This window comes from Acanthaster planci, linkage group LG04, assembly GCF_054643075.1.
Source record: "Acanthaster planci isolate LZ-2023a linkage group LG04, COTS_SCS, whole genome shotgun sequence".
In the NCBI taxonomy this organism is placed as follows: domain Eukaryota; kingdom Metazoa; phylum Echinodermata; class Asteroidea; order Valvatida; family Acanthasteridae; genus Acanthaster; species Acanthaster planci.
This window is the reverse complement of record NC_141780.1, coordinates 14,989,572-15,001,410: the sequence shown is the minus strand read 5'-3', so window position 1 is coordinate 15,001,410 and position 11,839 is coordinate 14,989,572. Positions and strand designations below refer to the sequence as shown.

Below are 11,839 nucleotides of genomic sequence, written 5' to 3'. Positions count from 1 at the left end.
CACACTCTACAATTATCACCCAAAGGGGCTAACCTATCACAATCTGACAGGAGATATCGATGGAAACTTTGCACCCAATTTTCAAATAAGAAAAAAAAAGACGTTAAAGCCTGTTCAAGTTCAAAAGTTTGATCACGGTACATGTATCGCATGCCAAACAGAAAAAGGAAAAAATGTCTTTAACAGCAGCCCATCATTTTGTCAAGTTCTTTTTTAATGCATAAGTTTCTGAATCATGACACAGTTGACAATGTAGACTTAAATGCACACTACTTTTAAAAAAGGGTAAAAGCAATATGACCAAAATTCCTGTTACCATTCAAAAATTAAAACAATGCAGATTCTATGGTGACCTCTGATTTCCCGTGGCCTTAGTTTTTGCCTACCAGTGCTAAGTAGACTACACTGGCTTGTCAGCATAGCTGACAAATAATCCAGAGCGCTGAACAAATTTTCAGTAGCTACCAAACCACAAAGTAGTAGATACACCGCTGCTTGAAGTGAAATGAGAAGCAAAACCAGTCACCAACTGAAGGGGAACTTTTGGAAAACTTTGGCTGCCCATTAAAATAGTAGGCAATATGGGAAGGGTCTATCAGAAGAGGAGGAAGCCATATGTAGACCAGCTGCTGTGCCAAAAATTATAATTTCTACAAGGTGCTCATGCTGCATGAAATAAAAACAATTTTTTATCAAAATTAAAAAAAAATAGCCACACAAATTTTGCATTTATGTCATGAGTGCTCCGACTTGTAAATCTGGGTTCAACTGAGCCATTAACTTGATGCAATCCTTGAGTGTGAAATTCTTCCTGGTGAGACAGTCAAAATTTCATGAATTTATTACAGAACTAGCAATTTTCTTTTCAACTACAGTACACTACAGTAGAAAAAAAAAGAGAAAAAAGAGACTCAACAAAAAAGTACCGTCATCTACCACTCCGTTCAAAAACCATCTGAATGGCATTCAATACTTCACAACTCACTGGTATTATTCATGAAAATACTATTTTCAATATACATTTCATCTGCAAACTACTTCTGTTTAACATTAAGTAAATCGATATCAATCAAAAACCACACACGCACCTAAGAAAGACGGACATTGCATATCTTTCACTAAAAAGTAGAAAGTAACTATATTAGAGGAATATTTCCAAATCATATAATTTTCCTAAAGATATGAAGCACTTCGTACAAAATTGACAGTGAATAAAAGAGGCAGTGGAACAGAACCTTACATTTTGGCACCGCCATGCAGTCTTAGAGACCGTCAAGATTGTCTACAGTCTACGCTGTCAGAAACCCACAACTTCAAAGGAAACTTAGAATACTGTAATTACCAATTCTCTTGTGCTTGAACCCAGATGTGTGGAAAATGTTCCCAAATCTGAATTTTTCAACGTATCTGAGCAGAAAATGACACTTGCCATGAATCGGAGAGGTGATAAAACTTAAGATGAGATGTGATGAATTCTGGTCTAGTATTACACATGTACATGCAAACACTGTGGTCCTGTCATTCTATTGCTACTATTCGTGTTTGGGATGGACGAGAAGACCGTTTATACTTAGTCCCAATTTTATGATGATTTACCATGTGACTGGCCTATGGCAGTGAATTCCACAGTGCTGCTGAGAAAAGAAATGTGTGTTAAGCAAATGATATTTATGCTCAGCAGAAACAGGATACTAATCAAAACACAGTGCTAAGTCTATTACTTGAGACCGGTACTCTGCTTAGTCCTGCTTAGCACAAAAAATGTGCTGAGCAAGTTGAGCATTGGGCTGGGTACATAATCCAAACACTTGAGCGTCTGCACATATTTTCTCAATGACCCGTCGGAGAGCTGAAGGGTCGACTGGCCTCATGCCTGAATGTGAGAAGACAATGTGAGATGTCTTCAGTCCAAAACATTGAGTAAACTCTTGGTTCTTTTCAGAACTACACATACTCATAAGTCATATATTCCTTCGCATGGTGCTACCGCAAGCCTTTCCACCTACTACAATGACATGCGAAACATTCTCTTGAAATCCGGGACAAGAAATATTTCAGCAAAATTGATTTTGTGCAAGCTAGCAATGTATGTATCCTGACACTTACCACTTGTTACAATAAATGCTCACTAACCCTAACAACCCTCAATCCTTCACCTGTTGGAGGATTGAGGACTGTTAGGGTTAAAGTAGCGTAGTATAATTTGAAATGAAAGTTACACCGCTGAATATTGGCACACAGTTTACTGGAATGAAGAAAACAGACAAGTAAACGATAAAAAAGTATGTATGCAGAGGTAGCACATTATGTAAGATTAAAACAGAAAGAAAACAGGTAACAAGTCAAAAATTATTTTAAAATTATTTACTAAAAACAAAGAAGAAAACCTGCATTGCATTGAAGACCTTCCCAACCATAAAACATGTAGGTCTTCAAAAAAAATCTAAACTGATAAAACTAAATAAAAAGGAGTTGTTGTATTAAACAATTTAGAAGAGATCATTTGGAGGTTCTTAAAAAGAAAAGACAAATCTCCTTCAATAACAAAACCAAAGTTGAGTCAAACCCTGTAGGTAGAGCGGATACCTGTGCTCACTGAGGAGAAATCTGTGCTGGCCTGTTGTTTGGCCGGCTGCTCATGCAACGCTGTTTACCCTGCTTCTACTTCTACCTCACATGTGAAAGCAGACTCTTTGAAAAGTTAGAGCAATTGCTCCGAGGTACGAAATTGAATGTCAGTTTGCTAGAGATTTTTTTCTCACACAGTTTTTTCTTTCTTCAAAATCCATGCAGTCAAATCAGCATTTAGGACATCCCCCCCAGAAGGACTGTTTCAGGAAGCCCTGTGTACTGATATCATTTCAGAGTGTTTACGCAGTGCATGGTAAGATGGAGTGGGGGTAAATCACGTGGTCTACACGGCCCCCTGCGTGTGCTGTGAGTAGGGCAAATGGCAGACATACAAGTGACATTCGATAGCAAGTAAGTTTGAGGTGCAATCTTTGACCAATTCTAGTTGTGGAAGATAATTCCTCGGAAGATTCAAAATGACAGTTACAAAACTGCCTTTTGGAAAGTATCCATGTGCTTATGATAGCAGTGTGTTGGCAATAAATGCACCGATGTCTCATGGTCTATCCCATTCTGCACTGCAGTAAACACAGTAATACATCATCAATACAAAGGGCTACTACGTGTTCAAACAATCTTTTGTTTTTTTGAGGACTGTGGGACTTGATATATTCGACAAAATCAAAACCGGGCTTAAGATCTCAGGCTTGGAAACATGCCAAAGACGCTTTCTTGGGCACAAAAACGTTGTTACCTGCAGTGGACACTGCTTGGCAGAAACAAGGTTGCCGGTCAAAAGTCACGAGGTGACATTAGTAGTGACTGGTATTTAGCACAGATATCGGCTAAGCAAATATTTAATCGTGTGCCAGGAAGGATGTAAGCGCTTGTGCCCTTTGGCCCGTAAGAATGATCACTTCCAAAAAAAACCTTTTCCCTGCAAAAGGACATTTGTATGCAACTGTTTTATTTTAATGAATTATAAAGATTTCTCTGCTAAAAGTTAGAAAAATCCCTAGTCGCTTTATAAGTTGTTCAAAGGTTGTTTTTTGTACAGCCCGTGGTGAATTTGTGGTTAATTTTATCTGGTTTTTACTAAATAAAGAGAATGTGTTTCTTACACCCTTTTGCCAGGAACATTTTTTTCTGCTGTGATCATGTTTCCCGGCAAAAGGGTGTAAGCACGCTTGCACCCTTTTGCTGGGCAAACGACGATTTGCTGATTAACTTGCAACTGGGCCCAGGAACCCTGAAGGAGGTTGAGGATTTGTATTGGTTTTAATATATACCGAAACTGCTACCATTCCGAAGATGACTGTATTGGTTGAACCAAGTACTGTAAGAATATTATAAACTCAAAGTATTGATGCGAGTGCTGCTTTCACACTCCACAAGAATTTGACCTATCATTTAGAAGACAATCATAAAGGCACCAATAAGTGATTTTTCCGTTTTGAAACTTGGGTTGTAATACATATTCTTAAGTTGATGTAAACTTTGTACTTTTGAAAATGTTTAAACTTTTCAAAAAACACTACATAGAGGATTACAGTAAAAACCTAGGAATCAATGCAAGTATATACAAAATGCAAATCAAAATATCTATTATATGGTTCAAAAGACTGTCTGCAAAGAAAACTACCCTGCCTAAAGTCAACTGATTTTTAATGAGGACCCTTTCTATGAATAAGCTACCTACCAAAACTAAACTCACTTTGTGATCTCAAAATATAAACTCAAAACTCAAAAACCACCTTCCCAAAATACTATAAAACCCTTTCATATTTCCAGTCCGGAACCCTGCTACATTTGAAGTCCTTACGACAAAAGACATCTTGAATAAGTGTTTTTCTTTGACCAAGCTGTGTTAAATTAGGACAGAAAAAACAAGGCAGCTACATGTATTTCAGCAAGTGCATGCCAGAACTTTCGTATCACAGGCCAATCGGTGAAATACACCTAGGGCGTATCACATCTCTGAGTGCATTTTTAACAACGAACTTGTAGATTTATCAAATGGCAGTGCAATGCTTGAATGTACACAACAACCCATAACAAAGCTGGACATTCTGTAAGGTGGGTGCACTGAACCAGTGACATTTCAGAAGCCAGCTCAATATCCCAACTACGTACGAGGTTGTCATTCTTCGATAATTCTCACTTCGGGGCAAACACTGCAGATGGATGTACACAATCCCACAATAATATGTTCTCATTGAAGTACCACTTGGCTGTGGAGTGAATCCTTAAGGGCCGTTTCAAGGATATTTATCCTTGGATGTTTAAAGGTCTCATACCAAACGGAAGTTTTTTCAGGGATTTTGAACAACTCCCAATTATTCACCAATGGGCAGGGTTACAGGCCTTTTTAAAGATTTCTCCGCACCTAACCAGCAATAGGATCAGTGCTGGCAACAGTAGGTGAAGTAATCAGAGTTTTATGGAGAGCTCAGCAAAGGTCACCTTATCCTCAAATCTAAGGAAAAGGGTTACATCAATGGATTCTAAAGGATCCAGATGTTTACAGCATCTATGTAGCAATGGTGGATAAATCTGCATTCAAAACAATAATTTGGATAATAGTTCTCACAAAAATTGGGAGCACTGAAGCACAGAGCTGCCTACAATCGCAGTAAGTTTTGTACTTACTTCAGGAACAAGAACTTTGCTTCAATTTTGTTGGTAACCTCAGTAATTCTGAATACATGTCGTAGATCATTAATCTCCAAAGAGAAAATTATCGAATGATGTGCATAAGCGGGGTTGGAATACTGAACTAGCCAAGTCTCAATGACCAACCACAGAGTGCCAAACTTAAATCATACGAAAACCATATAAAAAAAGGGAACTTAAAGCTGAGTGCTACTGTTCCTTAGCATGAGACATGACAATAGTTGTTGGAAAAATTGTCAAAAGACGAGGTATTTGGGGAAAATAGAATACTCTGTGGGCATTTTTTTTCTATCTACTCAAGAACACAGATGTTTTAAGAAAATTTCAAGAAGCTGTAAAGACTTCATCAATAATCGTTAGTCAGAGATAACAACAAACAAATTAAGGCCTTAATAGGAACCAACAGTTTTAATTCTCCAAACCACACTGGCAATCCAAACATAATCATTTCCCCCTGGTTCTGACACTCACATAATGGTCACTTACGACACGGTCATTGCAAAGTTCTTTTCATACTTCCCCAGTGTTCTGAAATTGAGCCAGTTGTACTACTTTTGTGATGAGTGAGGTTTAAGTCAGTGTCTTCGCCTCAGGGACCACCTCCTTAACTTCCAGCCCTGACGAGAGAGGCAAAGATGCTGTCCTCTTGAGCCAGCAGATTCTGTGGCGTGTCATACTCGGCGATCCGACCCTCGTTCAGAACCAGGATGTGGTCCGAGTCCAGGATGGTTTGCACACGGTGCTGGAAAAGAAGGAAAGGATTTGTGCTAACGAGTACACTTTCCTGCACCAACGCCAGGACATCACGCAGGGGAACTGAATCAAAATCCACTCATGAGATATCAGAGAAACAGCCGATACATGTACAAAGTCCTTCTCTCTTGTAAGAATTGTTATTGGGATTTTATAAATTCTCACATCACAGTTTTCAGAGACTAACACCACCTAAAATGTGACGCATGCTCTTGGCTTTTGTTTCTTAAGAATTCAGCCCAAACTTTATTTCATATTGAAATAGTCCATCTGTAATGTTGTAAGGAACTGACTTTCAAGCAAACTAGAAATGGAAAGACTTTAAGGGTGGAGCCGCAATTCCAATTCTGAGTTTCCTCTGTGATTCTGAAAGGAAGCTGTCCAAGGCTGAGGGCTGGTTCACACCTGCTGCCAAAATGAAGCGGCACAGGATTTTGTGGCTTCAGATGAAAACAGTCACACTGCCATTTTCCACAAGTTGAACACACTTCAGCTTGAGTAAATTTTGCCGCAAATGCTTTGTGACTTCAAACTCGCTTCACTTTTTCAACTTGTCTGAAGTATGAACTGGCCTTAACGGGAGATAAGAGGATTGGAAGAAAACGATTCTGACTGTTCACAAAGGATTAATTTTGGAAAAGGAACTGCACAGATGGCTGGTCCTTACAGCTATGGTGAGTACGGTCCTCTCTTTAAAGGCAGAGGCTACAACGTCTTGGAGAATGGCATCCTAGGAGAAAAAACACAAATGCCATGAAATCAGTGAAAAGCAGTTTTTTAACAAGTTTTTCAGGGTTGGTTATATAACTCATAAAATGCCATGCAATAATAAGAATCCATCCACATACTGCTGCATGATGGACAGCAGTTTCCTGATCCTATTTCAAAATTCTCAGACTTTTTGTGAGAAGAAATCAAACTGACAAAAAATCAATACGCAGCACCTCGACAACAAAATCTTTTATTGTAACCTTCAGGGAGTTTCTACCTTAGTCATACACAGGAGCGTGAGAGAAAAATTCTGTTGTTTGTGCATTCTTGTAAACCCCATTGTAGCCTCAGCCACAAGTAATTAACGGTTGAGATCACTGTTCTCAAGACTCACCGTTTCCAAGTCGATGGAGGCGGTGGCCTCGTCCATGACCAAGATGCGAGTCTTCCTCAAGAAGGCACGAGCCAGACAGAACAGCTGACGCTGACCCACGCTGAAATTCTCACCTCCCTCCGTCACCATGGCATCTGTCAAAGGAGGAAAAAAAGTACGGGGAGGGCGGATTGTCCGTTAGATGAGGATGAAGAACCGACAGAGACAACGGTGAAGAAATTACACCTGGAGAAAACTGGAGATAATTAAACTTTCAGTGCTACAGTCTTGGGGAGCATGATGAATTTGAGTGGCAGGGTCAAAATGGCCCTGACCTCCTATTTTGTTGACAAAATTTTATTACAGACTTAAAAGAAAATGGGATGCTTTCCAAAGACACATATGCAATAAAGACAGGAAATTAACACGTTCAAAAACAAATTCCGTTACATGATTCTACAATCCACTTGACCCCTTGGGGCAGAAGCAAGAAAGGTCTCAACCCTTTCCCCAAATCTTTCATCTGTCCTTGGAGACAATACCAAGGGATTATAGAGTGTTGAACACGTCACGCGCACAATCATTTGCAAAAAAAAGGCATAAGCACGAGAACAAGCTCATGAACCAACACGCGCGTACTCCATTAATTTGCACTGCACTTCCTGCTTCAAAATGACCTTCAACACTCTGGAACTCTGTGCCATTTTCGGCTGATGAAACAGAAAAAGTTGAGAAGCAGTCAAGGGGGGCAAATGACAGTATCCGGGCAATACTTCCTACTTACCCAGTTTGAGGTCAAGATCTGACACCACATCTTTCAGCTGCGCGATCTTCAGGGCTTCCCACAATGCATTATCATCGTGCTCACCCCGTGCATCCAGATTAAACCTGGAAAGAGGAACAATAAGCGTGAAAGTTCCAACGGAAAATCCAAATCGAGAATTTACTGTGACAGCTTCTCCGAGAAAATGCATCTGAGGCCTTAGATTAATGCATTGCAATCTTTTTTTTTGGGGGGGGGTATTTTAAATGGATGTGCTGAATGTTCTGGCCACGTTCAGGAAATGTTTGCAGAAGTGTGCAAGGAAACCACAGAAAACCATGGAAACGTCTTTGACGGGGAATGCCAGTGAGAGCAAATCTGCCGCTGTCAAACCCACATCTCATTCTATGTGGCACTGTGCCCAGACCAATACTTTCATGCTTTGTAGAGCAGACACCTTTGTTTCTGAAACTGGCACAGTGCGCTGCTGACCTGTTTTCAATAGGGACCAGATTAGCGTACAGCGGTGCTGTGGGGCTCATCGCTGCGGTGGTGGAGCGCTTTTGTCCCCGGTGGTAATGAACTCATGCTGAGTGCCCCAAACCGTGGTATACTGTTTCAAAACAACGCTGGCTTATCTCCGCTATTGACAGTGAAAGAATGTTGGTAATTCCAAGCAGCCTGGTCTTTTGCTATGAGTACCATCTTTTGTTATAAGGCCCAGTTCCCTTTGTCCAATTTTGGACACCCCAGCTGTGCATATAAAGAATACGTGTCTGAAACCGGGCTCCCCGGCAGCAAGTGGTTAACCAGCATTAAAGAAAATTTCATTGCCCAAGGCCCAACTAAACATTGACAAATTTACAGTGAGTATAGTGTAACATGCCCAAACAGCAAGGAGTAAAAGCACAGTTACTTACAGTTCACTGTAGTCACCCGACTTTAAACATTCCACCTTATGAACCAAAAAACCGAGTGGAAGATGAAAATTAGTACAGTGAATATTCTTATTCACTTTACCTGATGGTGCCTGTGAAAAGCACAGGGTCCTGTGGAATGATGGCCAAACGACGGCGGACTTCAACCAACGGCAGGTGGGCGATGTTCATGCCATCTATCAAGATTTGCCCTGTCGCGGTCACAATAAAAGGAAAATGTCTTGACTCAAAAGAGTTTTATCATTATAAAGGAGAGGTCAGAGAGCACCGTTCCATGCAGGTTCCAAATCATAACGTCAGAGCAAACACTCAAATTATCCTTCTTCGAGAGTTTAAAGATAAGTTCGTTTTGTGAAATAGATTTTGGAATCCATGCACAACCGCATGGTCTTGCACTGGTTCAATCCTCTTTAGGGGGATGTGTCGTCCACTGTGTTTGGTCAGGTGGTGTCTGGGCTCACCTCTGAACGTCTGGATGATTCTGAAGAGGGTCAGAGTTAGGGATGATTTGCCGCTCCCAGTCCGACCGCAGATCCCGACCTATTTGTGAGGAAAAACAAAAATTTCAGGGTCTCTCTTGCACTTCAGGGCTCTGTCCACAGCGCAAATTAACTTGTTAACCCCTATATTAAATCCCTGGACATTTTCTGATGGCTGAAACACTTTTGAGAGAGCACTTGTGAGATCTGAGACATGGAAAGAAACCCTAGGAATGACTGAATGGTGGGGCATTCATCAACCCTTGCCCTCCATGAGCCATTAAAATCTAATGGCTGATTTCTTAGGACTTTGTAAGATTTAAAAAGAGCCCAGCCAGTAATCCTAATCCTCCATCGGTCCTTGAAAATCTACAAGGATGTTTTGGAGGATTTTGCAGGCTTCAGGTCGTGAGACAAGACCTCAGCAAATGTTTCTTGTCCTGCTGCTTGATGCCTTGAAAAACTGGAGTACAAAGAGTTGTTGGACGGTTCCTAGCGAATTAGGGGATAAAGGAGCATGTCAGCGTTACCTTTTCTCCAGCCCTGAAGTGGATGTCAATGTCGTGGAGCACGGGCTCGAGTTCAGTGGCGTAGCGGGCCGAGACACCCTTGTAGAGGATCTCACCCCTGTCGGGCCAATCGTTGCCTGGCTCTAGTAAGCCTGGTCATCAGTGACACAAAGGAACAGAGTTACTCCTTCGACAGATGTTGAACACACAAGGTGGGCAAAATCTTTGGTTGCCGATAACGAGATCCGTGTAATAACTCTCTATAGGGGGTTTGCACATTGCGAGACCAGATCCACTGCAACCTATGAGTAACAGACTGTCAAAGGTGAATACTACTTTACTGGAGTCCCTGTGATCACTCTTCTTGTAAAGGATTTGTTGGTTTGAGCACATTCGTCCCCTCAGCTCCAGTCATGGTCACGCCAGCCAATCACTGTCACTATCTTAGTCACTTTTCAAATTCTGTAATGAAGTCACCCTGTGCAAAACGTGCAGTTTTCAATTATTATAACCGTATACATTCTCATGGCCAGATCTACCCATCGAAATAATCTCATACAGAACTTTCCAAGCTTGTCATTTGTCATAGTCTGTTGCTTGTCACGGTCACCTGTCGGTCACTTGCTGCTTACCGTCATAGTCCTCTTTCTTGACAGACTTGTAGTACTCCACTCGTTCCATTGCGTTCATCTGCATCTCTAGATTGGCCGACATGCGGATCACCCAGTTCAATTGGCTAGAGATCTGTGAGCCAAACACCCATGTCAGCGTTAAAATGTAACTGGGTAGAAGTTAGGCAATGTCTAAACTACATGGCTATGGCTAGAGATCACAAGCGTGCTATGCAAAATGCAGAAAGCCACTGGCAAGTGGCTTCGATAGGCGACTGTATTATTCTCAGCTGTAGCCAGGTAACTTGGACAGGGCCTCAATTACGAATCTGCAAAATACGATTGGCACATGAAGCCGTAAGAAACACTTTGCCCACATCAGCAATAACACACAGAAATAAACATCAAAATGAGCATAATGCTAACAAAATTCAAAGTTTTACACAAAAAAGTAGAAATGCTTTCTACTACTAGGCTGTCATCGGCTGGATCAAAATCCACAATGTCACTTCAGAAATCCATAAATCTGCGCGCAGATTTATACAACAGCTGAACAAATCCTGTCATCAGACTGACGAGTTGTAGGTCAAGTGTCACCGACTTGCCTGGTATATTCAATTGTGTGACCAAACTCTACGTAGCGTACGATTGACTTATGCATGTGCTTGAAAGGCATAGTCATGTCTCTCCACATAGCTACAGAGCGTTGTGCCACACAAGACACATGGGGTACCGTCAAAGCTTTACACAGAAAATTCCAGTCACCGCTTGCAAAATGAAATCTTCATGTTGGGGTTTCACACCAAGCCGAGAAATTAAGTGGTGGCTCCGGAACAAAGAGAAATCTATTCAGGCATTGTATATAAATGCAGAATAAATGTTTCACATTAATGCATTGGTAGGAATATTTTATGAGGTGACAGATACAATATTTCATTCACGTCAATTCAACCAGCTTCTCCAGGAAATCGCTATTATCAATGCACTCATAAAAATTCCTTTCATGTGATCGCTTACACTGAGAGCATAGGTGATTGCCAGGCCAACCAAGCTGGGTTGAAGACTTCCCCCAGTTAAGGCAGTGACCATGGTGGCCAGTCCAGCAAATAACACGATCGAAGCTCCGATCAAGTCCTGCAGTATTCCAAATTGGAATGAAAAAACCTAAGACTTGGGGAGAGTGTTCCCTGTTTCTTGAGTTCGCTCCACCAGTAGTAGTGTGTGAAATGGGACTTGTATAAATGTGCTGGATATGTTACATAAATGTGAAGTGTTTCTTTCAAAATTAGACATATCTGAGCATACGCCGTGATTGGAAAGAAAAAATGTAAAAACTCACCAAGGGAACCTTTCGTTTAAATATAAAATCTCATTATCATTATAATATGTTGAATAAGAATAGAGGAGAAAAATAAAATATGGAATTTCAGAACCAAAATGGCAACACTTTAGAAGCTT

At 40.9% G+C, this 11,839-nt stretch overlaps 1 protein-coding gene across 1 annotated transcript in view; it reads right to left on the bottom strand.

The window, feature by feature from the left end:
- Positions 1–193: 193 nt before the first annotated feature.
- Positions 194–11,839, bottom strand: part of LOC110974075 (ATP-binding cassette sub-family C member 8-like) — a 42,324-nt gene continuing 30,678 nt past the window's right edge. The window contains exons 24-32 of the mRNA XM_022225417.2: positions 11,399–11,515; positions 10,403–10,514; positions 9,792–9,922; positions 9,244–9,322; positions 8,865–8,973; positions 7,866–7,969; positions 7,103–7,236; positions 6,665–6,727; positions 194–5,986 (exon numbers count right to left, since the gene is read on the bottom strand). Coding sequence (XP_022081109.2) covers positions 5,849–5,986; positions 6,665–6,727; positions 7,103–7,236; positions 7,866–7,969; positions 8,865–8,973; positions 9,244–9,322; positions 9,792–9,922; positions 10,403–10,514; positions 11,399–11,515 — 987 coding nt within the window. The 3' untranslated portion in view covers positions 194–5,848. The remainder of the gene's footprint in view (positions 5,987–6,664; positions 6,728–7,102; positions 7,237–7,865; positions 7,970–8,864; positions 8,974–9,243; positions 9,323–9,791; positions 9,923–10,402; positions 10,515–11,398; positions 11,516–11,839) is intronic.